This window comes from Rhineura floridana, chromosome 8 (assembly GCF_030035675.1).
Source record: "Rhineura floridana isolate rRhiFlo1 chromosome 8, rRhiFlo1.hap2, whole genome shotgun sequence".
NCBI lineage: Eukaryota > Metazoa > Chordata > Lepidosauria > Squamata > Rhineuridae > Rhineura > Rhineura floridana.
This window is the reverse complement of record NC_084487.1, coordinates 120,246,797-120,274,734: the sequence shown is the minus strand read 5'-3', so window position 1 is coordinate 120,274,734 and position 27,938 is coordinate 120,246,797. Positions and strand designations below refer to the sequence as shown.

Here is a 27,938-nt window from a genome sequence, read left to right as displayed (position 1 = left end):
TATTTATGTGACTTAAAGCAACAAGTATCAACTTTTGAATGTTTATAATTCGACAACCATTTAATTCATTGCATATCCCATATTGCAATGGCATGGACAGAACTCTCATATTATTGGCTCCTCTTTGGACAGCCTTGCTTCTGAAGACGCCAAGGATGCTGAGGATTTAGTGAGCTGTCACTAAGTACATCCCACAGTGTCACAAAAAGAACTATCTAACTGCTGAACCACCTTTCCAAAGGAAAACGTTTTCTGAAACAGCTTCAGCCCACCTTTATTGGGCACAGAAGCACGCTCATATGCTTTTATTAAAGGGTTATAGGCACAGCTGCTCAAACCATGTTTTTTTGCTTCTTAGGAAGCTGTTCCTTTGTAATGGTACTGATCCCTTACTAGTCTGCTTGGGGATGGAACCAAATGTTGGTAAGGAGGGAGTTATGCTGGTCAATAGTGCAGTAGCAAGCAGGTCCTGTTAGCAAGGGAAGCGGTTATTATGCATCAAAGTACCTATTTCAGGACAAAATATAGTTTTAATGCAGTAACTAAAGAAAACAAGGAGTGGCAGTAGAGATCTATATTTCCAGTCTTTAATTTACTGTCATAGATCCAAGTCTGTGATTGTGGTGGTTAATAGGGAATCTGTTGCTGGCAATGGATGTAGCAGCCCCAGAATTAGTAGATGCAGTGCTTAAACTTATCACACTATCACCACAAGTATAGGAGAAGAAAAGGAAGCATAAGCCTGTTAACTCCCCCTCTTGCCCATGCAATAAACACAAAGTCCTTCCAGCGCTTATGTAGAACCGTACTACAGAAGCTGAAAACACCTCCACAACTGAAATAATTATAGTGAGTGGGGTGTGTTTAGTACAGTAGAGACCATACTTTTACAGCAACTTTCAGTTGCGCAAGCTTAGTAGTGACTGCTGGGTTTTTATTCCTGCCCATACGTGAGGGCTACAAGAGTAGACACTAAGCTGAACTTGGAGTCTAACTTGGATGGGAAATAGGACTCACCGCTACAACAATATTGACTGCTGTAATTAGCTTCCACAGAAGTCAGTTTGTCTTTATCCTGTTGCTTCTTGTTCATGAGCAAATGATATTGTCGTTAACAGAAGCAGCTGGTTGCTTAGAGGGGCAACAGAAATAACTGTTCAGTTTAATACAAATAAGAACCTATTTGTCTTCTGTAATAGTAGGTGCCTTTTTATTTATACTGTAGTACAGACATTTGCAGTGTTGCAGTTTTTGTACAGTGTAATAAAAAAGCATTTTCCCCACAAGGAAAAAGCTTGTGCCATTCTGAAATACGTGTAGAGTTGGAATGTTCATTAAGTGCACTAGAAGCTCTTTTCTTCCCCCACCCCCAAAAGCAAAGATGTCATGGCATATGGCAATAGTCTTCACCCCACCACAAGGCAGGGCTATTAAAATATACATCTATACAAAAACTCAAGTACCCGTTTGATGCTTGCACAGAAGAAGCCTTCTCCATTTGGGGGTAGTTATCCAGTCTGAGAGCATTTCACACAGTGGTGCCCTGAACAAGTTTAATGCATTCTGGGGGCATGCCCTATGAAGAGTCACTTCCCCACTTCATGGAAGTAGAGATTGGCACATATACACAACATAATAATGGAAAACAAAATGTAGTAAATTAGATTCCTGAATTTAGGCTCAAGGTCTCCTTGTCGATACCAGTAGATCTAGGGAGGGAAAAAACTGTGTTAGATGAGTAATTCAAGCAGAGGTTCAACTAAAGGTTTAAAGACTCCATCCTGTCTGTCTGTCTGACACACACACCATTATGGCAAAGCAAGAACTATGCAGGGTAGGCCAGTACTTGTCTTGATGATTACTATGCTAAGGAAAGGTATGGTGAAATAGCTCCTATACCTCAACAGTAAAATGCAAAGTGGCCTCACGATGCATTATACTCACTTTAGTTGAAACAAATAGACCTGTCTCATTTTCCCAAAAGATACAGTGCTTTATACTCCTACTTAAATTAAAATACCATATTTCAAGACTAGGTATAGATATTGGCAGATGCTAATTTGCCTTACTAATGGGATTTAGGTAATGATATTCACACAAATAGATACTTTTTTGCATGTTCTCTATCCATCACTAAGTAATTTATGTATCAATCCAGTGCAGCCCTCCTCGTTTCAGTGGGAGTTTGTAGAGAACTTTTCAATTATGTCCTAAAAATACACACCACCACCTCCAGACCCTCACCTGCACAAATAAGTAAACATTTCAAAAATAGACTGTGTATTCTCCCCAAGGCAATATGCAAATCCTGTCATTTCCAACTCTTATTCCAAATTTGAATGTATATACACTGCTTTAGAAGTAGTGTTCCTTAGACATGCATATTACATAAAATCCAGACTTGTGCATTTTAAGTCCTTACTCATTATGCCCTTTCTGAATTAATCTTTTCATTGCTGAACTATTGGGCCCTACTCTCCCGCCTCAACCACAATTTGAGCAAGATCCAATGTTGCAATACTTACAAGAATGCCAGCCGAAACACTACACAAGGAGATGCAGAAAGCAAAAAATATATTCACCGGTTTTGGAGGTAGTTGAGGAAAGACAAAAGCACTAATTAGAGTGACCTATAAGAAAGAAAGAAAGAAGAAAGAAAGAAAGAAAGAAAGAAAGAAAGAAAGAAAGAAAGAAAGAAAGAAAGAAAGAAAGAAAGAAAGAAAGAAAAGAAAGAAAGAAAGAAAGAAGAGAAAGAAAGAAAAGAAAGAAAGAAAGAAAGAAAGAAAGAAAGAAAGAAAGAAAGAAAAGAAAGAGAAGAAAGAAAGAAAGAAAAGAAAGAAAGAAAGAAAGAAAGAAAGAAAGAAGAGAAAGAAAGAAAGAAAGAAAGAAAGAAGAAGAAAGAAAGAAAGAAAGAAAGAAAGAAAGAAAGAAAGAAAGAAAGAAAGAGAAAGAAAGAAAGAAGAGAAAGAAAGAAAGAAAGAAAGAAAGAAGAAAGAAAAGAAAGAAAGAAAGAAAGAAAGAAAGAAAGAAAGAAAGAAAGAAAGAAAGGGTAGGGGCATTACTTTCACAGAGAAAATTAAAACTGTTAGGTGCTTCACACAAAATAAGTATTCTCTCTACACAGTGTTATCCAATGGGGAATCCCCATTGCATTTTAATAGGAACGCAGCTGAATCTCAGGCCAGTTTAAACAAATTATCACTCCAGTAAGGTAGCTACTTATAATCAGGAACTCCCCCATTTCTTTGAAGAAGACTGTGATCCATCCATTTCCATGTAAATTTACACTCCATCTTTCTCTGCAAAGATTTAAACGCAGATGACATACAAACTTTACACCGTCTTCAAGAGTCTACAAAAGCTACTAGTCAACGCTTACTTATGTTGGTCATACCAGCTTCTGTAATTCTTACTCCCATAGGCAACATGAGCAGTTATTTACAAGCCTGGTCTACACCTGCTGCTCCACACCTAGCAGGATTCCTGAATGAGGCTTCTAAAACAGGCTGCTACTTTTAGTTAATTGCTCAACAAAGGGAAGCGTCTGGCCAGCTCAGTGAAAGTTTGGTGGGTGGGCTGGCAACATCAGCTAACTATATTTTTCAAGTTGAGACTGTCAAAACCCAATTACAAACTGCATTCCTTGGAAATTCAGGATGTCTGTACTGTAGCTTACCACACTGCCTTTGTTTAACCATCTGGCTCATTTAAAGAATGCAGAAATCAGAAGCACACTGAGTATTATGACTGCAACTTGTTATCCCCATGCCAAAGAGTGCTTTTGCATTGCCTGGGCTTTGAATATTTTTAAGGGCACATATGAGCCTTTTACTCTGAAACAAAGAATCCTACTATCCGACAAGGGAGTACTGATTTAGACAGTTCATATTCAAGTTTTTTTTTTTTTTTAAGTATTTAAGTGGACATCTCTCTTCTTGTACCAATGCTAAAACAAGTATTTTACAAAAACTTTTCAAAACTAAAAGGGCATCATGACATTTAAATTGTTAGGAGCTTTGCAAGAGCCAACTAAAATGAAGAAGAGGTTGGAATGTCTTCCCTTGAAGAAAAGCTAATACATCCATAGCTGTTTAATTTAGAGAAAAGATGCCCAATGGAGGTGGGATGAGATCTGATTAAGTTTTATAACAGTTAATGTTGCACAGAGGTTCCCCCCCGCCCAAGCCAAGATTTTCCATTGAGAAGTCATAGAACAGTAGGGCCTCACTCATATGGCAGGTTAGGTTCCAGACCCCCGCCAGAAAGCGAAAACCGCTGAAAAGCGGATCAGCTGTAGCGCGGGGGTCTGGAACCTAACCCGCTGATTGCACCAGAGGAGGAGAAGGTCAGATCTTCCCCTCCTCAGGCGCGATCAGCTCAAGCGCGAGTCTGATCGCGCCAGAAGAGGATAAGATCGGCTGTAGCACACTACAGCTGATCTCCCCTTCCTCCAGCGCGATCAGCTGGAGTGCGTGAGTCTGACCGCCCCCGAGAAGATCAGCTGTAGCACACTACAGCTGATCTTCCCCTCCTCTGGTGCGATCAGCTGGAGTGCGGGGAGGTCCAGCCCCCCCTCCAGCTGATCGCCCCACTGGTGCCGTATTAACGGAATGCCAAAAAGCGGGGTCCTACTGTAGAGCTCATGGCTGCCACTAGTGTCTCTAGTTAAAAGACTATTAGGTAGCAAGGCTGGGAAAGACCTCTGTCTAAGAAATTGTGAAAGGCCAAGCCAATGGTACTGAACTGGATGGGCCAAATCTCAACCTCCAGTATAAGGCAGCCTCATATGTTCACATACCTGGCAACAGATTTCAGAGGCCAACTGAGAAATGAGGAAGGTATCACATGCTTAGGCAGTGGTGGCTGATGTCCATTGAGACTGGTGGGGTAGAAGTCAAGGAGACCCAACAGTAGGTGGGACGGCAGGCCGGGGTTGTGAGCAGACTGAGGTTGGTGGGGCAGTGTCCCACTTGCTCAAATGGACCAGTCTCCACTGTGCTTAGGGGGAATCCTCAGCTTTGTAGAAATCCAAAAAATCTTTCAAAAATAAAACCTAAGAAACCACACACACACACCCTAACACCCACTGAGGACCATCTAGCAAGGCAATTCTAACGCAGGATTGTCAAGACTTTGTTTTTGGATGTGCTGCAATCCTATACCCATTTGCTTGGGAGTAAGCTATACTGAACTCAATGGGGCTTACTTCTCCATAGACGTATATAAGATTACACTGTACATTTGCCAAACTGGTTTGAATACTTACTATGAGCAACAAGGATGTTATGCTGCCAACAGCTAAATTGATTATTCTATCCTGGAAGAAAGAAAAGGACAATTATTTATTTTATTTATTTATTTAGTTAGTTAAACTTTTATACCGCCCATAGCAAGCTCTCTGGGCAGTGTACGTAAGATAAAAACACTTACAAACAATTTAAAACCAGCGATCATCCAATTATAACAAGGTGTGTCGTATGACTGTCTGTTAAATCATTAAATACAAATAATAACCTATTAAAAGATATTAAAAAATATTAAAATATTAAAATGCCTGGGCAAAGAGGAAGGTTTTCACCTGGCGCTGAAAGGATAGTAATGTAGGTGCCAGGCGAACCTCGTCAGGAAGGGTGTTCCATAGTTTGGGGGCCACCACCGAGAAGGCCCTCTTTCTTGTAGTCGCCTTCCGGGCGTCTCTCTGAGTAGGCACCCGGAGGAGGGCCTTCGATGTTGAGCGCAGTGTACGGGTAGGTTCATATAGGGAGAGACGTTTCATCAGGTATTGCGGGCCCGTTCACAATCTGCTATTTCCCTTACAGGCTTGTTCTAAACCGCACCAATAACAGTCCACTGACATCTGGTGCTAATTGTGGTGGATGGCAAACAAATAGCATTTGATGCCCAAGTTAGATTAGATGCCTAAGAGTGTTAATAAATGTAAGACATACCAGAGATAGAGGCAACTGAAGAGATTTAAAATTAAAGAGTGGAAAGACAACTGAAGACTGGTTCTTCCCCACGTTTGCAACTTGAGGATTGAAACATCAATACTGCCTCCAAGTGATTCCCCCCCCCCAGTAAAGGTACCTCATACCTTCAGCTGCCAGCCAGCAATGGGCACACACACAAACACGTAAACCAGCTGTTAATTAACAAAAAAAAACCCTGCCTTGGGCAAATCCTCAAGTCAAATAAGTTTAGGAATCAAAATTTGCTACCTCTCTTTTTAAAAAATTCCAGCAGAACAGACACTCTTCAAGTAAAACTTGAGGACTTCTTTCATGTATCCAATGGGTGGACAGTTCGATGTACTGGAACTTTGAGTATGTGAGCTTCACGTTAGTTTCAGGCAAGTACAACAGCACAGTTATGAAAACCCTGGGATAAAAACCATGCAAGACACTGAAAATGTCCTTTACGCAGTGCGGATCTCTACCCAACTAAAGGTTGGCAAGCTTCTCCAACAGCACCGCTAAACATCTGCACCAACTCTTTCCTTCAACATTATCTCTGCACTTAACACTACTGGATGTGAATGGGCAAGACCACCCAGTCCTGGCTGCTGTTTTATGACATTCAAAATAAGAGAAGCATAGTGCCCAGGACTGTGGTTGGGGCTGACATGGCCTCTTCTTGTACCTATAACAGCAGCCTGGTCTGCAGAAATTCCGATATCTGCAGACGAAGCTGTTGTGAAAGTCACAGCTTTAAAAAAATGGCAACCCTATCTAGGCAAAGGAACAACCATGAGAAAACAGGTGTATCAAAAGGGCAGCAGCTCACAGGTTGGTAGGTCAGAGCATGGGGCTGGATTAAGCACAATAAAATGAACACTGCTATCCATGTTGACCAAAGACTAGCGACTACAGCAGTCTATCAGAAAAGGGCAATGGCTACCAATTCTTATATGCTGAGAGATCTACACAGCTGCACAGCCAGGAACATAGAATATGAACTTGAAATCCAGGAGCTCTTCACAAGAACCCAGAAAATCTGACCTCTTAAGAACTCATATTTTATGCCAATATGTGGGATTAGGGAGATGAAAAAAACCCAGAATTTGGCTTAGTTTCTCTAAAAAATTAGCAGCTACAGAGGGTCCGCTATTGAAGTCTACACAAGGTATACCCTTCATTGCTTTCCCAGTTTGCAGTCCAGTCCTAACCCCATTGACTTCAATGTGGTCCCATGGATTGCAAATGAGACTTAGGGCAAAAGTTTTGGAGTAGACATATTGCTTCATTTCCAGTCCGTGCATGTCGTGTAGCCTCCTACTAAAATCCTGTAACCACAAATATTAGCAGCGGGTGCGGGGGCTTGTTCCGGTTTTGTTGTGCTATAGTGCAAGAGTGTCCCTCCAGACAGCAATAATGAGATAACCCTGGGAAAGCATCACAGAACTAATACAATGAAATGATGTGTGGACACAGCCCAGATAAATTCACCACTAGTGCACTGTCACTGTATCAATGACATGTTGCAGAATACACCTGAAAGTAAGGCTCAAGTGGCTTTAGTGTATTATTATTACCCTCATTTTAAAAAAAGGTGTCTCATTATATACCTACTTAACATTTCACCAGATAAAAAGAGACACTTGTAAAGTTTTTACACCCAGCAGGACCACCTGAGCTCATAGCTCCACTACTACTTCAAAATGCAAAAAGTTGTTCTCCAACTGCTGTAGACTGTAACCTTTTGTCCTGAACAGCAAACGTGGTGTTCTGTTTGGTTAAAGACTTCATACGAGAGATGCAACAGTTCTCTCTTATAAACAGTTCCAGAAGAACCACACTGAGTGGCGACATGTGGCATGGCACAGTGCCTTAAATGTTCATGTACATGCTTGTAAAATGCGAGTGCACTAGAGACCAAGATGCATTTATAAACACAGTAACTTTTAAAAATCTGGGGGAAAGACTGATGCTTGAGGAAGGCAACTCTAGCAGTTCACTGTGGCACTTTAAAGAGATTTACCAAAAGGCAAGACAGAGATAGTAATTTACTCGAGATAAGATACTACAGACAACCAGAATACTCCTGGTAAAACAAGGACAACTGGAATGCTTGCTGTTAGCATACTTCCTCTTAGGCCATAATGTCACCAAGTCTTTTTTCTTGCATCCCCAACTGCTCTGCCAGCTCCTCCCCAGTCAGTGACAAACCCTGAAATGAAAATATTTAATGTTCTGCCGGGGGGGGGGGGGGGAGTATGCGACGCAAATACAAAAAGCAAGCAAGTTAAGTGAAGACAGAATTAGGAATACCTTGTTTTGAGGAAAACAAGTCACATAACACAAACCAAAAGCAAGCTGGCCTGTCCAGCTGTAATCAGGACCCATGGTGGGATTAGGATCAGTTGTTGTCACAGCATTAAATGGAATCTGGCAGCCTTCCATGGAGAATTAGCAGCTAATTCCCCCTAAGCCATTCCACAACAATCCCATGCACCATCCCATCCCACCACCTAAAGAAGGTGGCATATGATTTCAAGATAGTTCCTCCGCTATTAGCTTTTTTGCAGCAAAGGTGCCAATGTGTACCAAAGGCATGGGAATCCATGCAAGGTGTAAGGGAGTAATTACCCCCCCTCAAATGAATAATGATCCCCAGATTTCTAGCTTTCATTAAAAAAAAAAATAAGATTACGTTTCTAGCATTTGTAGAGCCTGAGATACGAAGTAAAATGTACAGGTACTATTATCCTCATTTGTTTTGTGAAAAACTAGCCTTTACTAATTTATGTATTTATTCGGAGTATTTATTTTACCCTCATCCCTTGAAAAAGTCCTTTGTACGTCCAAGACCGAAGGCTGAAACAGCATGGCCATCAGGAAGCTACTGCCCTCTAGCAACAAATCTAAACTTTTCCATACATCTCATCTGTACACGCTGGTAATCATGTCCTACATTATTCTTGGGAGTCGGGGGGAGAGGGAACGAACATGAACACATTGGCTTCCAAAGTGAAATATATTAATTTGTGCTAGCTCAGTAAGTTTTACTGAGGGACAGACAATGCTGGTATCACAACAAACTGTGTCATTCAGCCAATTCCATAGCAGTTCCTTTTTACAGATATTATCAGAGTTGTGTGGGACTGGACCACAACGAAACAGCATCCACACTATTCTGGAAATGTACACATTAGTCCTACAAGTTCGTAGCAGAGCAGTCAGTAAGGACATAAGAGCATCTCTGCTGAATCAGGCCAAAGGCCCATCTACTCCAGCATCCAATTCTTAGAGTGGCCAATCAGATGCCTCTGGAAAGCTCACAAGCAAGACATGAGTACAAGAGCACTCTCCCCACCCATGCTCCTCAGCAACTGGCAGTCAGAGGCAGCCTGCCTCCGACACTAGTAGACACCAATAGACTTATCCTCCATGAATTTGTCTAAATTCCTTTTAAAGCCATCCAATCTGATGGCCTCTTGCGATATCACGGACCAAACTACACACTACGTTAAAGGCTTACCATGCGGTGCCAACATTGAAGAAAAAAATTAGCAGACATGGGTATCCCAAGAGTGACTGGGAATGCAGTGCGTGGGAAGAGGAGCCTTATCCTTCCTCTCTCCAACTATGATCTGGGGACAAAAACTTCCTACCCAACACCACCCATCCTCAGCATGTCTAAAAGGTTTAGAAAAACCAAGTTCCCATTGACACCACTAGTTTTTTTTCCTAAGCTTCACAGCCATGGCCAGTAGGGGGTGTCTGGATTGGGACTGGAGAGAGAATAAACCTCCCTCCAGGCTGCAGTTCCCATTAAAATTGGGGGCCCCTGCACTTGTAATAAAATAAAAACACAAATATGGAACTGCACATTACACACTTACTGTAAGGTGTGGGTTGGCCGTCTATCACTGCCCCCCCATCACACGGGAATGGTCTCTCCTGACGTAACAACATTTTAAATAGCTTTACACCACAATCCTATACATGTCTAACCAAAGGCTCAAGCTGGGCCTATGCAACCAGTGGCTCACCAAGCCAAAACACAGCTTCCAGGAGCCCACTGGAGGGCTAGGCAAAGCTACTTGCTTGGGATTGTGGAGTAAAGAGAGAACAGGTGTTGTCAGGCAAAGGTAAACACAGGAAAGGTTTGGCTTATTTTCCATCATGGTTGTGCTGTCATTTCAGAAACAGAGTAAAATTTCAATTTGGCTATTTGCAACGCTCCATCTTCAGAATGAACTCAGCACAATCATTATTTCCTTCCATCAAGCACAAACATCATTCAGGTTTTTTTTAAAGTGCTCAGAAATCTTTTCTCCTTTACCTTTACACAGTACACTGGAAGCTACTCCAGCCAGCCAAATAACCACTCATAAAATGATTGCCCTTGCACCTTCGATAAATAAAACATCCTATTATATGACTAAGGTGTAACTTTAAGAGTCATACCCTGCACACACTAATGGGATTCTTCTGAGACCAAGTCCAACACAGATGTTAATCCCTAATCTAGATTGATCCCTTGACCCATATCTAGCCCCCATCTCACCCCGAGTGGCCCTCAAGATGTCACTCTAAGAGTGAAACAGGTTGTGCAAACAGAGCAGTCTGGGGAAAACAGGGCTTGCCAGCAGGTCAGATTGAGAGACTAAGAGTGGAATCTCAAAAAGTTGTTGCCAGTCTTCATATTTCAGAAAAGTACATGGTAGAACCCTCTGACAACTGCACCTCTTCAGTATGCAGGTGGGAGAATCACACATTTGAATTGTTTCCCTTGAAAATTTCCAAAAAGGTACGATCTGTATGCTGTACACCGTCCGTCTCTTGCATGCAGCCAAAGCAGTGATCACACGTGAGGCATGCATGTTGGACCACCCCCTGCACCCAAGCCTTGCTGCTGAACACACAAAAGTCTAAATGGCACTAGTAAGCGTGCTTGCTTCAACATGTATATACAGCTCTCAGGAATCGGGAATCCCAACTGGACAGGATTGCCAGTCACAGGAAGGCTTGTAAGCACTTTCAAGTGAATATGCTTACAAGCCCCTTCAGATCTTGCCACAGAACATGGCAAGTTCAGGGATGCAGGGAGTGATGCACATAAACCCATGCCTCCAACACAGTTACAATTTTATAATTTCTGAAAAGGGCTACTACTACTGACACTATCAGAAGGGAATATGCCAGCTTAGTATGACTACTGCATCCAGCTAATCAATCCAGAAGAACACTGCTACATTTAGGTTAGCCAGGTACAAAGCAGGACAGGATCCCTGTAACTTTCTTTAATCACTTTGTACTAGAAGGTACTGTTTTCACTTCTTGTCAAAATTGCCTTTTCTACACAACAGGAGTCCTGTCCTCTTTTGTAACCTGATAACCAGTCTACATTTCTGTCCTGCATGGCATCCCTAGATGGTCTCCCATCCAGATATTGGACATACTCAGACCTGCTTAGCTTCAGAGATGGAATGACATCACGTGCCTTTAGGCCATCATTCTCTGAACCAACTGGTCCTGCATTGCTCCAAATACAAGTTTCTGAAATTGCCCCCAAATACAAGTTTCCCAATATGACAAGCGAAGGGTGAGGGTAGCAGGATCAGGGTAATAGGCCAGGAGGTAACAACATAGTCTCAAAGCAAGGAGCCAATCCAAACTAGTTCTGTTGTGTGTAAAATGGAAAACACCAATTCATTTACGCAGAGCTCCACAATACACCCCTTTTGTAAAGCCAGGCATTTCAGGATCCCAAGATTACAAGCAAATCATCCAGAAATCCCAGGACTGATTTCAGGCCGCCTTCCTGTGGCACCCTGTAACATTATGGTTTGCTGGCAGCTTATTCCAGCGAAAGGTCAAAAATACACTAGCAAGGAGGAGGTGGCTTAGCTGATCAGAAGCAGGGACACAGGCTGGATTGTTCGCTGGGCTACAAACAAGCCTCAGGAGCAAGAGAGAAAAAATTGAAGTTGTCAAGTAGTAAGAATCTGAGGCTGTCCAAGAAAAAGGCATGGGGTTGGAGACTGGAATAGATACAGATAAGGTCTGCTGCTTAGGAAATATATTCTTCAAAGCTGGATTTTTTACTTTTTTATTTTTGCTTCCTTCCCATCCAGTATCTACTTGCCATCAGTTACAGTGATCCATATGTCTCGCCATACACCTTCATCCAAGGACATACAGAAGATTAGAGAAGGCAGGAATGTGAACATCTAATCACTGCCACCTGTGGCCACAGAAAGCCACACAACAGCCAAACAAATGCAAACTTTACTTACCTTGTACCTTAATTTATGTATTTTTGTAGTGCCACCAAGACTTTGTGAAGATCCCACATAGGAAAGCAATGCTGCACTGGAGCACTAGTCAGTGGAACCCCTTTCAGAAACTCTTCAGAAAGGGATGAGCATTTAGTGAGGCTGAAGGAGATTTTGATAAGACTGATGAAAGAACCAATACTTGCCTCCGCAATGTATTGGCTTTTAGAGCCATCTGAAGTCCATCTTGTAGAAATGATAAAAGGTCAGCTAAGCCACCTTTGGTTGGACAGACGTGTTGTTTGTTATACCAGTGAAGAAATCCTTCCCATGTGTACTGGAAGATACAAAAGGTAGACAGGAATATGAAGCCAGAATTGTTTCTATCATCTCGGCAGGAAGGCCTGCTCTCATCAAGCACCTCCGCACCTCTGCTCAGCTTCCAAGCATAGCTAGCTCGCCATGCTGACCCTTGCTGAAGTGGATCCCGACACACTAGTAACTGTCAGGGATGCATCTCGGCTAACTGCACTAGCTCCAAGAACCAGGGCCTCCTTGACCAATATGGGTCCACTAGGACTTCTGTGGCTTGCTCTAGGCATTTTTTTTAACTGCACGTGCTATCAGCGGTGAAGGTGGAAACACATAGAGGAGGGTCAGGAGGTGGTGTGGCAATGCATGTTGAGGGAATCTAATCCCTCTGCTACGACAGATGGAAATCTGGTGAAGATCCTGCAGAGCTGGTGGTTCTGGTCTGATGCAAGATCCACATCCATCTTCCCAAACTTGTTTTGTATGCCCCTGAACTGTTCAGTTTCCATTCTCTCTTCCCAGCATCAGGCTCTGTCCACTGACCCAGTTCGCCTGAATGTTGTCTGTGCCTCTGACGTTCTCTGCCACCAAGCATCTCAAATGTTTCTCTGTTCATTTTAGTTAAATACTTGCTTCTATCTGCAATATCATGGATTCTATGTCTCCTTGTTTGTTGATGCAAGCTTCTGTTGTGGAATTGTCTGTCCACAACATCACATTGTGTAGTCCTTGTGTGGGTACGAAGTGTTGGAGCGCTAACCATGCAGCTCTTAGCTCCAACCAATTTAAGCTGTGTTTCACTTTGCATTGACTCCATGTGCCTTGTACCACTTGCCCCCTGCAGTAAGTGCCCTAGGCCATTAGGATGGCATCTGTAGCCACTGTCTTGTGTGGAGGATCTTGTAATTAAACTCTCTTGCGCAGATTGTCTTTCATCCACCACCTAAGTGAAGCTCAAAATTGGTTGGTAAGGTGAATTTGTGTTGGTGAGCTTGGTAGGGGACCAAGGACAACTGTAGGGGCTGAGAGTGAAGTCTGGCCCATAGATTCAACTGTATCATTAACATTAGCATTCAAAGGACCTTGGCTAATAGGAGAATATCTTCTACTGCTTTGATCTTGATCTTTCTTCTGAAAGAGCTACTGTTTCTCTGTTGGTGTTTAATGTGGCTCCCAAATGCTGAAGCTGTTGAGATGGAAGCAAGTGGCTCTTTATTGTGTTGACTAAGAACCCGTAGTATTTCAAAGCTGCCAATGTTATGTTCAAGTCCTGGTAAGCTGCCTGAATGGAAGGAATCCATATTAGGATGTCATCCAGGTATGGATACAGATGAAATCCTTCCTGACATAGATAAGCCACTAAGGAGGTTACCATAATTTTCATGGAGACCCTTGGGGCTGATGCTACTGAATGCCATGGCCTTGCATTGGAAATGCTGATCCACATAAGAGAAATGCAGGAACCATCTGTGGCCTGAATGTATAGGGAAATTTAAATATGCCTCAGTGAGGTTTATCAATGATAGGTAGTTATCTGATTGCAGCACTTCCCCAATGGAGTTATGTTTCCATGAAAAACTTGCAATACCATATGAATTTGTTTAGGAATTTAAAGTACAATACTGTTCTCCAAGTGCCCCCTTTCTTCAGAATGATGAATAGCAGTGAATAAACATCTGAGAACTTCTGTTCTGCTGGCACTGGTTCTATTGCTGCTATCTAAAGAAGATGAAGTATAGCTGTGTGCATTAATTTTCACTTTTCCAGGTTGGCTGTTATTGGGGATGGGATGAACTGGCCTGGAAGTAGATGCTGAAATTCTGTCTGATATTCATAACGTATCACCTCTTTCACCCAATGGTCGGAGGTGATGGATTCCCACCAGGCCACAAACTTGATCAATCTGCCCCCCACAGGTGGAGCTGGGGAGTCAAACACTTTTGTTGTCTTCCTCTTCTGAAGAATGTTCCTCTAGAATATCTATTAGAGCTTTGCTGTTATTCTCTAGGCTGGAATCTGGGGCACCGCCAGGCAGATCTGAAAGACTGAAAAAAGCATGATGCCAAAGCATGATGACTGAAAGGACTGATAAGGTTGAAAGCAGCAAAAGGAGCACCTGTCCTCCCTTTGGGTAGTGGATGGCATAGCTTTTTTGTCCTTTGTTTCTATCAAGATGTCTTTTAATGCCTTGTCACTCACCAGTTTCTTTCTATTATATGGTACTGTAGCCAATATGAGCCTACAGTTAGCGCCTGTTTCTCAGTGCCAAAGCCACAAGATGAGTCTCACTACAATGAGTCAGCAGCCACTGCTGTAGCTGCAAATTGAGCTGCATCCATTGTCACATCTACAATAATGCCGAAACTCTTGAAATCTTCAGATCAGTCTTTTGGAGGTGATCAGGGTCCTATGATGTATCATCTAGATATCACCATACTCAGGAAAGATGCTCTTGCGAAGAACAAAGCTGTACATGCAGCCCTCTGGGCTAATGCCGATGCTTCATGAACCTTCTTAAGAAGAAAGTTCAGTTTACATTCCATAAGATTGCACAATTGAGCATTCCCATTTTTTGACAGGAAATTGTTAGATATTAATGCTGCTAAGGGAGCATGAACAGCTGATGGTTTCAGTTGCTCCATTAATTCCGGATCTAAGAGGTAATATTTGCATAGGTTACATATTTCTTTTGAGTGCATTGGTTGATTCAATTCTGTTTTCATTATCTTCTTTAGCATCTACTGAACTCGGACCTGTTTCTCATTTTGTTTGGGATCCAGAAGTACGGTTGCACTCTCCGACATTGAAGACACTGAAGTTTGGGCACTGGTTCCTTTAAAGTCAAGAGCTGCCATTGCTTTACATAGCAATGGAATATAGTGCGAGTCGTGAAACAGCTTTGAAGAGGTTTGCTCCTCCATGTCTGAGCCATCACTCACTCTGCCTTATCTGGTTCAAGGAGGTTTACACAGTTGTTGCCATCCAAATGTTGATTATTTGATGAGCGGCTATTGAATGAGCGGCTATTGAATCAAAGGATTTCTTCTCACTTGACCCTGGGGGCATTTTGTGAGTTCGGGAACAAATGAGAGGCTGACACTTGACCACCTATTGCTTGATGTGGACGACCATCTAATTCATTGGTTAAATTTTGCCTGGAGGCTACATGGTCTATAGCTATTTCTGCCATTAAGACTTGTTTAAGTTGTTGCAGCAGTAAAGGTAGCAAGGCCAAATTAATTTCTTGTTCCACATTTTGGCCAAAAGTGGTACCAAAGGAATTTAGTTAAACAGGCTATTATTGCATGTTTTGGCCATAGGGTGCAGTCAAGGAATTTACTTGAGTACACTGCTGCTGTACTAGCAATTGAACTGAGGTGACAGCATAATTTCCCATAAGGGGTCATAGCTCAGTAGAAGAGTACACCCTTTGCATGCAAAAGTCTCAGGTTTGATTCCTGGCACCTTCGAGCAGAGCTGGGAAAGATTCCCGTCTGACCCCTGGAGAGTCATTAACCATCATTGTAGAACATTGGTCTTCAACTGCTGGTGGGTTGTTAAAGCAGCACTATCACTATATAGATATATGGTATAAAATGAAGAAGTGGGCCCTCAATGTATGCTTGAAGGTGGGTCCCTAGTCTGAAAAGGTTGAAGACTACCAGTGCAGACAATATTGAGCTAGATGGACCAATGATCTGATGCCATAAAAGGCAGTTTTCTATATTTTTAAGTTTGCATAGGATTATAGCGGTCAGCCCAATTGATTTCAACTGAATGCTTTAAGCACAGGCTTAAAATTCCCTCCCACTGGAATCAATCGGATGTAAAACCACTAATTTATGGCTGGATCTAATCCCAAATTTTACATCTAAATTAAAAACACAGTTCTTCTACATAAAAAAGGGAAAAATGCAAATATATATATAGTGCCGGCCCTGCACATTCACACAAACATTTCCATCACAGGATGTCTCTTCTCCACTTGATTTCACATAGCTGAGCATGTGTATCAGTGCCAATGAAGAACACTGCCTGTGGGGCAATGGGAGGAGATATGAAAGCTCTCTCTGTGGAGCAAGATTCAATATCCAAGTCTTCACCTGATACTGCAGTCACCACATGGTGGCATGTATGTTGGAACTAGCCCACAGAGCGATGTAGCACCATGTGTTGTTGTACACCGCCCTGAGAGCTTTCTGCTATAGGGCGGTCTAGAAATGTAATTAAATAAAATAAATAAATAAATAAATAAATAAATGTGTGAATCAGCCTTGATAGGTGCTTGAGTACTGATTTGCAGACAAGTACCAAAAATAAAAGCTGTAACTGTTGGATCTCCAACTGATTTTGATCAGCAAAACAACCGGGGGGGGGGGGGGCGGAATGGGAGAGAGAGAGATGCACACAAATATCCTGATATTCCCCCATTTGTGTGTAAACAGCCTTTTGACAATTCACTGTGACAATAACTAATCTAAGGAGAAAAGTATTAAGAGATATCTCAGCCATATTATGGTCTTCTGTTACCATCTGAAGAATCAAAGAAAGGGATAAACAGATATTTTCATGGCTTTGGCATTCCCAAACAACTGAAGAATAAGATGCCAGCAACATCAATATACCCAAACTCTTGCTAGTTGCCAAAACCGTCAAGATGAAAGGATGACAGGAATCATGGCACTGTAACTCAAGCCGAGGCTGTGCTTTCTGCAGAACAGCTGACTGAGATTTATGGCACACCAAATCTGCAAACACTTTAAACGAAGACGACAGAATCAACAGGCAAGTCCACAGTCATCTCTAATAATAATAATAATAATAATAATAATTTATTTATTGGTCGCCTATCTGTCCAGGTTAGTGGACACTCTAGGCGACTTACAATAACAAAAAGCTATACATAATATACATATACAAAAACAAACCACAGTCCTAAACAACTTAAAACCAATTTCCAATTAAAACATCATAAAATTAATCCTCCTTAATCCCACACACACACACACACAAAAGCAGCACACAAAAAACAAACAAACACCCAGGCCACCCCAGCCAGCCAGCTTATGTATCCCTCCAGAGAGGGACAGGTGGTAGCAATCAGTCCCAGCTGGCTGGGTACCTGGGGCCTGGTCCTGCAGGATGCAGGTCTGCCAGGCAGAAGTCCCACAGGGAAGGGTGGTGGAGGTGGTGATCCCACAGCAGCAGCAGCAGCAGCAGACTCTCCTTCCCTGGGCGGTGATGTTCTCTTCCTGCAGGCCCTGGGTCTCTAAGGACACTAATCTACGAGGGACAGACAGGAATCTCAAGAGGAGTTGAAAGGCATCACTAAGTTTATAAAAGCTACACTATACTTTGAGGTTGCTATGAATTCCAAGGGTGAAGACAGACAAAACTTTACAGCTGTGGCACTGCTCTAGAAGGGCACTGTGTTCCATCACAAAATCCAGCCTATTCCAGGATCGGACTATGAAATAAGGAGAGCTTTGCAAGTTTGAACAGAGGCCTGTGTGCAATTTTCCTTGTAATATGTAAGGCAACAAATGAGCAAATAAGTTTTTACAGCACTTTCAAAAGTTTAAAAACGAATCAGCCTATCAAGAGCATAGTTGAAGAGGGATGACTGATGTCTGAACTAGCTTTCTATTCAGTGCTACACACATCTGTTGTTTTAGTAGCAAAACTGGGCTCAGGATAGTAGGACAACTGCTGTCCAAAACACACTGTGGGTGTGTTGGTGCACATTACTATGAAAAACTACTCCTGTTAACCTTAAGGTGAAGACAGCTCCTCTTATATATTACATCTGTCTTCGCCTTAAAGTTAACAGGAATAGTTCTTCATAGTAATGTGCACCAACACACACACAGTGTGTTTTGGACAAGTTTTCCTACTTTGCCATAATCTGGATTGTTTTGTGAAAAGTTGGGTGAATCTCATCTGTCGGCTAGCAACTGCTTGCTTCTTCACTGGAAAAATCCACCACACACTAAAAACCCCAAAAGTGTAGAATAAACATTAAGGAGTCAGTTATATCTCTTGCTTTGAAAAGGTTATTTGGGATTTCTTAAGACTGAGGTGGCTAACCTGTGGTCTTCCAGATACCACTGGACTCCAATGCCCATCTGCCCCAGCCATCATGGCCAGTGGCCAAGGATGATGGGAACCAAGTCCAACAACATCGAGAGGGCCCACAGTTCAGCCACCCCTACCTTAAGATTGCCAACCTGGGCAGTGTATCCCCTTGGTGCAACAATTTCTGCATCGGTATGAAAGGCATCTGCTCACTATTACAGGAGATATTTGCCTTAGCTGCAAAGAGAACTGAATATTTACTGAGCTTCTGTCAAAAAAGCACACATAAGGATAAGCAGATCCATTTTAAATAGTCAAAAAGAGTTGTGAATGCTCCACATTTTGTGTGGAGTACAAGTCCAATTGTAAAATAACCCTTGTTCTTTAGAAAACAGGGAAGGGGGCACTGCCCATGCGTCCCTCATGCGTGTACCAGGGCTGTGGAGTCAGAAGCAATTTTGGGTGGAGTCGGAGTCGGTAGAAATGTACCAATCCAAATTTCATCCAGGTTTTATCATTACAGGGTAACAGGGGCGGGAAGCGAAAGGAAGGAAGCTAAGAAGCATGGTGGAGTCACATAGTGTCTCCAGGGGGTTATCTGTATGCCCTTTAGTTTGGATGTTTAGTGTGTCCTAGATACCCGATAGGGGAGGCACATCTTTTTTCTGAATTAAAAACCAGAGGCAACTTCACTCTAACACTCAAAAGGGTTCAAAGAGCATGCAAGAGTAAGACTGACTGGACCGTCGCCGTGTTCCTGCACAAGGCACCATACTGGGTCTGCCACCTCAGTAGAAGGAGACAAGCAAGTCTTGCAAGGTGGGCGATTCTTCTGCCTCAAAAGCAATGCAGAAGAATCCAACTGCCTCCAGTACAGAAAGGGGCAGCCAAACTGCTCACCCGCAGCCACGGCTGATTTGAAGGAGGCAGCAAGTCATACAGGCAGCCACCTCTGTAGGTGGGTACTTGGGTCCTCACAGGAGCCTTCCATGGCTTAGTTCATTTATCTCCACGCCCCTGTGCGCTCTAAGACAGTTTGGGAATGACTGGAGCAGGCTCATGGGAGAAGAGGAAACAAAAGCAGCCTTTTGTTGAACAACTTCACTGGGAGATGGGTTTCTGTAATCAGTGCAGAAAAGGGAATTTCCTCCTCCACAACTAGCATGGAATCAACCCTTGAGCTGGCAGCGGGGGGGGGGGGGGCAATCACAGATCCCTCTGCTTTCCCTCCACCAGTCCATTTGGTGGAAGGCTTTTTTTTAATTGCCGGCTAAGAGTCCAGAAAGCTTTTGTTACTGTACAGAATTACTGTAAGTAAGTAAAAAACAAAATCAGTAAGAGGCTAGTAGTCTGGCTGCAGAGAAGGGAGATTTCCCTCCTCCATGGCCAGCACAGAAACTCAGGCGACTAGTCTCTTAGCCAGCTAAACACAAAGAATTACAAGCTAGTAACCTCTATGCATTTGTCTACAAGGCTGGCCTAAAGAGTTATTAAAGGGGGGGGGTTAGGCAGCCAGTAGTTAGCATGCTCACTTTTCACATTATGAGCTAATGTTACGTCCCCATACAAAAAAGAAGAGCGTGCTCTTGCAAATTAGGGCCATATATACCAAAAAAGAACCCTGGAGAATGCATGCAACTAGGTCAGCGAGAAAGGCCAACATCATAGCAAGAGGCTCAGTGGTACCTGTATTTCCCCTCAGCCTAGTTCTGTACATTTATCATGCAACATCTTCACACCAAAGAATGGTGGCCAATAAGGTAGCCCCTAGAAAAAAAGGGCTTGCAAGGTAAAGACCCCAGTGAGTACAAGTGGTTAGCCAGAAACACTTGACTAATAGGGAAAAAGCTTCTGACATCCTCCCTCTATTTTTTTTTAACCTTTTCCTTTAAAGCTGTATGCTTAAAACACACTGCCTAGGAGTAACCCTCACAGTGGGATTTATTCCCAAGTAAACATGCATAGGCTGGTGCTGCAGGAAACTCAGAGAAAGATACATACCTATAGCTGTGAAAAGATCTACTGACAGCTGACTTTAAACTGTAACTTTAGGCTGCACTTACTCAGAGGTAAGCACCAATGAAAGACAATGGAATTTACTTCCAAGAAGCATCTACGATTAAATTGTTAATCTAACACCCCCATATGCCAGGCACACGCATGGCACAAGTTGCTTCAATTGCCTGATTATTATTTTTTTACTTACAGTCTGCCTGATTCCCCCCCCCAATAATGAACAACCAAAAAAAGTATCTAATCCTCATTTTGTTACAGCCCCTCTTCACCCGGAACCATGTTATATGACTCCCCACTGTAATATTAAATTAAATGCTAAGCAAGCCACATGCTATAGAGCCTTTATGCAAGATCAACAATGCTCTTTGCTCTGGGCTTGGTTCTCTTTTTATCACACGAACTTAGGAAACTCCCTTATACAGAGTCTGACCACTGACCTGCCTATCTCAGTACTGTCCACACTGAATGGCAGCAGCTCTCTAGGGTTTCAGGCAAGAGACATTTTCAGCCCTACCTAGAAAGGCCGGGGATGAAACCTGGGACCTTCTGCATGCAAAGCAGAGGCTCTACCACCAAGCTGTCAATCCACCGGCAAGGGAGTGCGCTTAGGTTTTCAAAAACACAGTCGGGAGCTCTGAAGTGACCTACACACACAGTATTTACTACTGCCTGCAAGCAACTGGAACTGGCAGTTATTCAGCATTCAACGCAGAAGCCAAACATTACAACTATAATTTCTCCTGCTTCATCTACTCCATCACCAGAGGTGATGTCTGTCATCTACATTTTTTCCAATAGAGCTACCCTGTACAGAGAAATTCTTTAAGACCACAAATTAAGACAGTAGTATTTGTATAGCTGTTTACTGGGAAACTCCCCAAATGCCCTGCATTTCAGAATAGCTTTTCAAAAGGAGGTATATTGCTTTATGAACAAAATCAACACTTCTCAAGCAGTTATTTGATATATCAAGTTGGCAGGTTTGTTGAGAGAGAAAGTTAGATAGCAACTATATGCTATCTATGATACGAATTATTTGGCTTTTCAATTTTATTTTCCCTTCGTTCTTTTTTTTGGTCTGCTCTTTTTTAATGATTTTTTCCATGATGATGTTGTTACTATTTTATATGTTACTGCACTGTGAAATTATAAATAACAAATATACGCAAGTTAAGGAAGGAGTAATCAATAAGGTCTCACATTTAAAAACCTTTTTAATGAGAAGTGTTCAGAGTTTACCATTTATTCCATACAGTTCCAACACTGTCAGTAGCATCCTTGAAAATAAGCCAATAAGTTACAAGCCTGCAAAACATTTTACTAACCTGCTGCAGGCTGGCAGACAGCTCCATCCCTCCTCCTGCAGTCAACTGCTTCTCTCCTCTGGCAGACTTCTTAGCTTTTACTTTGGTTACAAAGGATGGACAGAGCCCTCGATCCCTCCCCAGCCCTCTTAATCGCCTGCATGGAATTTCTGGTCACCCATGGGTACCAAGCGAGTAACTAGATGAATGGGACCCATCCCAAAACAAGTGTGGGAGCTGGAAAAGAAGGAAAGGAGCACAGCTCATCACATTTTTGAAGAAAATCAGAGCCTTATGCAGCTAGAAAAGAAACAAAGCACAAAAGCAATATGGACTAGCAACTGCAGAACCCCACACGTATAGTATATGCATAGCATACTAATTACCACTGCATACTCCTCAATCGCTAATCACAACCAAGCAAGGAAAGAAGGAATGGGAGGCCGAGTCAAAACACTCCTGCCTAAGTTGCACATGATTTGAGGAACACTGATCAGCATGCTTTGGAGGGCTGCAATGAATGCCAGGGACATACCTCTGGGATGAAATCATGCACGGTAGTGTCACCTACAACATCAGAGGGATGCTGGGAACACCTCCAAATTGCTAACATTTTAGATACAGTATACCCAACATATGTATTATTTACCGTAAGCCCCCTTGGGTTCATGTGTAAAGGCAGTGTAGTATTTTTTAAAGTGTGTGTGCATATATGTGGGTACAGTATCAGCTAAACCACTGCCATTGTAGGTTATTGACAACACACATTGTTGTCCCTGTTATCCATACAACGTACTACCAAGCTTACATTTTGCACGTTCAGCGGAATGCAGCATCAGGATATCATCAGGGTGTACAAGTGGTGCAGAGCCATGATAACACTGCTGCAACCCTCCCCCCCCCACAAAAATTACTCAGCCCAATGAACAAGGAAGAGCCTAGAAAATGGACTAACGTCCTATCCAAAAAGATGTCTGTCACTGGCCTATACAGGACTGAAAGAGATATCAGAGGAAGAGTGATTTAAAAAATAGTGTGCAACTGAAGACACAATATTCCATAATTAATTCCTAAACAAAGAATTTTTGTACTGTATGACCAATATTGGATGAGCATGGATATTCATATGAACGCAACGTATTAATGAATATAATTCACAGTGTCTAGTTACAGAGTTCCGGTCACTAGATGACAAGGTAGGTTCTTCCAGGAAAACGGCCCTTGAAATAATCTAATCAAGAACAAGGGAATTCCAAGGTAAATTAGTCATGGCAAACACTTTGTCAAATTGCTGAAGCACAAAGTGCTCTTTATCAGAAAAGTGAGCAAGAGTTGTAAACATTATATGATAAAAGTATGTGATTGTGCAAGGGTTGTACACATTACACAATCTGACAGAAAAGGTAACCCTTGGATGTGTCACACATCACCAGCCATGGACCCAATAACTCACTAAGGAACTGAAAAGCCAGTGAGGAAAAACACAACTAATGCCACAGATTTTTCCGCCTGTACATGAAACACTATCACTTACACAGCTACTCAGGGCAGCTATTCGTTTACAGGTGCCAGTGAACAGGCATGTGGTCACAAAGGTGCATCACAGAGCCTTTTTCAAGAAGCTGGTTGAAACCTTTTGGATTGTGCGCAACAATACTCAAGTCAAACCACAGCCAGCATCCGTTGCAACACCACAATGGACCTCAGGGAATACCTATGCAGCCTTTGGCTGCAGCCAACTATCTTGGGCCAGCCCTGCAAACAAACCCCATTTCTGGAGGGTAGAAAGATTTCATGAAGGATTTCATTTTACCCTTGGTGAAGTCTCTCCAAAGAGAGGCCTGTTGTCCAGCCCTCTGGTCCCATAGGTACTAGTGGTAAAGTCCTCCATCATTTTCCCAATTCTTCTCAAGTTCAGTTTTGATCGCTCACTCCCACATAGGCAGGCGGATCCTCTCAGAACAGGACCATCCTTTGTTTCAAAGAGGCCTGAAGCCCCTGGTACACAGCAGACGGAGCATCAGATGGGAGGGAAGAGTTTATTTATGGAAAATGCATTTCTCCTGCAGGGTTGGAGGCTACATAGAACTTGCACTTCAAAGCCAGGGATCTGAGCCTCTCCTCCAAGCCTCAGCTTTCTTCCTCATGATCGGAAGCTGAGAAGAGGAAGAAAAAGGAAACTTAGTAGAAATTTGGCACACTTGCCAAAAGCATGGACAATGTATTAAAAGCTTTGTTTTGGCGCTCTGTTGAACTAATGAGGGCTGTACTTGTCAATATGATATTATACAGATGCTTCTGTTATTCTCATTCTTCTGCCCTCTAAAATCCTCTCTCTAGCCCAGTCTACACAAGAACTAAAATGAAGTGGTAGGGAAAAGTCAAAAGTCAGCTGCTTTGCATGTAGAAGGCTCCATGTTCAAGGCAGGGCTGGGAGTGTTCCCTGTCTGAAACCCTGGAAAAGGTGCTGCCAATCAGTGCAGATCATTCTGAGCTAGATGGGCCAATGGTCCGAGTCTGTATTAGGCAGCTTCCTACGTATTGCAAAGGAAGTAGAAAGGACCACTTAAGACTGCAGACAGAAGGTCACAGTTCCAAATGCTCCCTTGTGATAAAATCTCCCTGCAAACAGAAAACCAGAACGTTGCACAAAGGGCAAGGCTATACATAATCTTTCTCCCAGGTGTGCCCATTTTCTGTTTCATTCTCACATGTGGTGGCAACCTCCTGCAGACTCAAGTGGTAAAGTGACCCATTCTACCACCTCAGCATTCTGTCACCACATTGTGCTGCATGTGGACATAAGAGAGTCTTCTTTACAGACCCCTTGAGCCAAGATCCACCTTTCTATGTGGAAGCACACAGCGGCCTGTGGAATGGAAAAGGGAGTCTGTACTTAGAACTTGGGGAAGGTGCTAAGGCTGCAGTCCTACACACACTGCACTCCTATGTATGTTTCCTTGGAAGCAAATCCCAGAGTGTCCTACTGCGACTCCTAAGTAGGTGTATATAGAACTGTAGCCATAACTGGGAGAAAAGGCCCACTGCAACTGAGGGGGAAATACTTTACTTCTGAGTAAATATGCACAATACTCAGACTGGCCTGGTAGTTTCTCTCGTTGAGAACAGAAATGCTGGATCTAAAATAAAACACTGCTGATTTGTTGGAGCCACTTCTGGTTTTACCCATAGTAAGAATCAAAAGCCAGAGAGATTTACGAGGAGAGACGGGAGCAGGGACAGGCTATCACTCAAACGAAGGGGTGGCGGATGGCAGATTACTCCCCCCACCCAACTGCCTGCACCTTTGACCCGCGATTTTAAAACAGATTTTCTTCAAATTTGATACCGCCGATCTCCCAGATCCCAAAAACAGATCTTCGGTTTTAAATCAAAGCGCCATAAACTTTCGTCTTCCTTCGACCAGTTTCGATCAAGTATGGAAGGTGCAGGTCCTCCGCCTCCTTCCCCCTTAGAAAGCAAGAGCGTGAATAGCTCATCCAGGAATAACCCTTCTCTGCCCGGGCAGCAGCGGCCTCAACAAAAACCAGATATTCCGCTCACAATACATCTTTCTCCTGAATATTTTGCCTTCAAGAGAAAGGAACAGGAAAGGAAGGGGCAGCCGGATGAACAATAATTTGTAGAACTAAATAAATCAGATCTTTGCGGTAAAGAGCCAGACGTTACCCCGTCTGACCCTCCTGCAGGTACCCCCCCCTCCATCCCACACAGGAATCCGACCTCCTTTCGAAACGCAAACTGGGGGAGAAACACGTACCAGCAGCTGTAACGAACATTCCAAAAAGGAACGCCACCATAGTCAACGTTCTGTCGCCGTTCCTTACCTTTCTGTTGCTTGGAGGAAGAAACAAACCCAAAATTAAAACAGCTACAGCAAGTTCCTGCTTTCTCACTGGACAATCTCCTTTTCGCTCTCAGGCGGTGACACAAACCGCCTCCTCCTCCCCGGCCTATATAAGTCCTGCCTTCCTCTGTGAGCTCATTGGCCTGATTTGTCCAATCACAAACCAGAGAATACCTGCACCTTGCTGCAAATCTGTGTTTTTAATTTCCACGGGGGTGGGGTGGGGTGGGAGATCTTCTTTAAAAAAAAACCCGCCTCGCAATAATTATGTTACCCTGATTCCGTAGAGCGAAATTACTTACAGAGAAATAGATATTCAAGGGTACAACTTAAACGGAGCAACATTAGTGCATTTATGCTGGGTAGAGTTTTAATATTTCCGATTTTAATGACCATACTCAGAGGAACCACTAACGCTGATTTTCATCCTGTGAGCCTCATTCTGTTTGCTGGCTGGCTTGCTGACTGTTTAAAATGTATACATGCATACAAACTGCATCATTTGGATAAAACAGAGTCTACATACAAAATACAGCTGTGTTTTCTTAGAAAGAAAAATGACCTAAAAGTATCCTAGTTGATATACTCAGCATTGCACTGTTGTTTGAGCAGAATCTGAAGTCTGGCAGGCCACTTTTTAAACAGTATCAATCTGCTGTTGAGACCCTAGTTGGAAATAAAGTTAATGACTGATTTCCAAAGGACTCCAGTTTCAACATTTAAAAATATAGATTTTATTGATACCGTATTTCAAAACCACAGTCTAACACTAAAGCTACTGGGGTTCACAGATCCCCATAATGGTAACTTAAATTCCTCATTGGGCTATCCTTTCAGGAAGCTGTGGAGGAGATAACAGAAGGGATGTATAGGTGAAATATTTATTTATTTATTTATTATTTAACCAGATTTACATACTGCTTAATAATCAAAACCTCTAAGTAGTTAATATAAAATATATATTAAAATGACTGACAAAATTCATTTTAAAAAAATACCAATAGAATCAGATTTTTAAAAACAAGCTGGCTTTAAAAATTTCACAATAAAATCAGCACTTTTGAAAATATACATTGTAAAACAAAATTAAAAATGCATATAAAATTTACATGTCTGAGTAGGCTTGCTGAAACAAAAAAAGCTTTAGCAATGCTGAAAAGAAGATAGTGACAGCATCTACCTAATATCAATGGGCAAGGAGTTTCAAAGTGTAGGTGCTGCTGCACTAAAGGATCAATTCCTTGCAACTGCAGAACAAATAAATACTTGGGCAATAACAGAAGGGAAAATAAATTAGAAACAAAATGTGTTGATTAAATAGTAAATAATGGAAGGAATCCAATGTACCCTAATAGCCGGTACTGCCTTCAAGTCAATTCCGACTTATGGCGACCCTATGAATAGCGTTTTCATGAGGCTGGGAGGCAGTGACTGGCCCAAGGTCACCTAGTGAGCTTCATGGCTATGTGGGGTTTTGAACCCTGATCTCCCAGGTTGTAGTCCAACACCTTAACCACAACACCACACTAATAGCCTAATAGGGGTTTTTCCCCTTCAAAAGAATATATTACACACCCACACACAGTGTTGTAAGTTTGCAATGTGAAAGTGTTAACTCCTGTATCAAAGCCAACCTGAAGCAGAATTAACCCCATAGAGTAAAATTTGCTCCTGAGGTCCAAGGACTTCTTGCAATGCCCTGTAATATTTATATATTTATTTTGTACACACAGAGGTGAACAGTTTTAAAACAAATGACAAAAGGCGGCAGATCTACTGCAGTTAGGGTTGCCCGGTTCTTGGCCTGAGACTGATCCTGTATCTTTAGAAGAAGAGAAAGTCAGCCAAGTGCAGGTGTTCTTGCAACTCCGTATTTTTTTTTATTTTTTTTTTAGTTGCATTTCTAAAACCGCCCTATAGCTAGCAGCTCCCAGGGCGGTGTACAACATGATAAAACCACAATATTTAAAATACAGCAAGTGTGTATTGCGCAGACAATATAAACATTATATAAACAAAGTGAAAGAAAACTAAAAAAAATAAGATTAAAAGCTTAAATACTTTAAAATGCCTGGGTGAAGTGGGTTTTTACCTGGTGCCGAAAAGATGACAGAGAAGGCGCCAGGCGTATCTCATCTGGGAG

At 42.5% G+C, this 27,938-nt stretch overlaps 1 protein-coding gene across 2 annotated transcripts; it reads right to left on the bottom strand.

Moving 5' to 3' along the window:
* Window positions 1-1,182: 1,182 nt before the first annotated feature.
* TMEM243 (transmembrane protein 243) lies at window positions 1,183-25,941 on the bottom strand. Of its 2 annotated transcripts, none has more exons than XM_061582305.1 (5): window positions 25,709-25,941; window positions 23,741-24,083; window positions 5,267-5,317; window positions 2,526-2,630; window positions 1,183-1,709 (listed from the first exon to the last, which is right to left on the bottom strand). In XM_061582305.1, exons 2-5 carry the CDS (start codon window positions 23,819-23,821, stop codon window positions 1,587-1,589), a joined length of 360 nt encoding a protein of 119 aa, XP_061438289.1. In that variant the 5' UTR covers window positions 23,822-24,083; window positions 25,709-25,941; the 3' UTR covers window positions 1,183-1,586. The 2 variants fall into 2 exon arrangements, with proteins under 2 accessions (XP_061438289.1, XP_061438288.1); XM_061582304.1 differs by having other exon boundaries at window positions 25,776-25,941.
* Window positions 25,942-27,938: the final 1,997 nt, after the last annotated feature.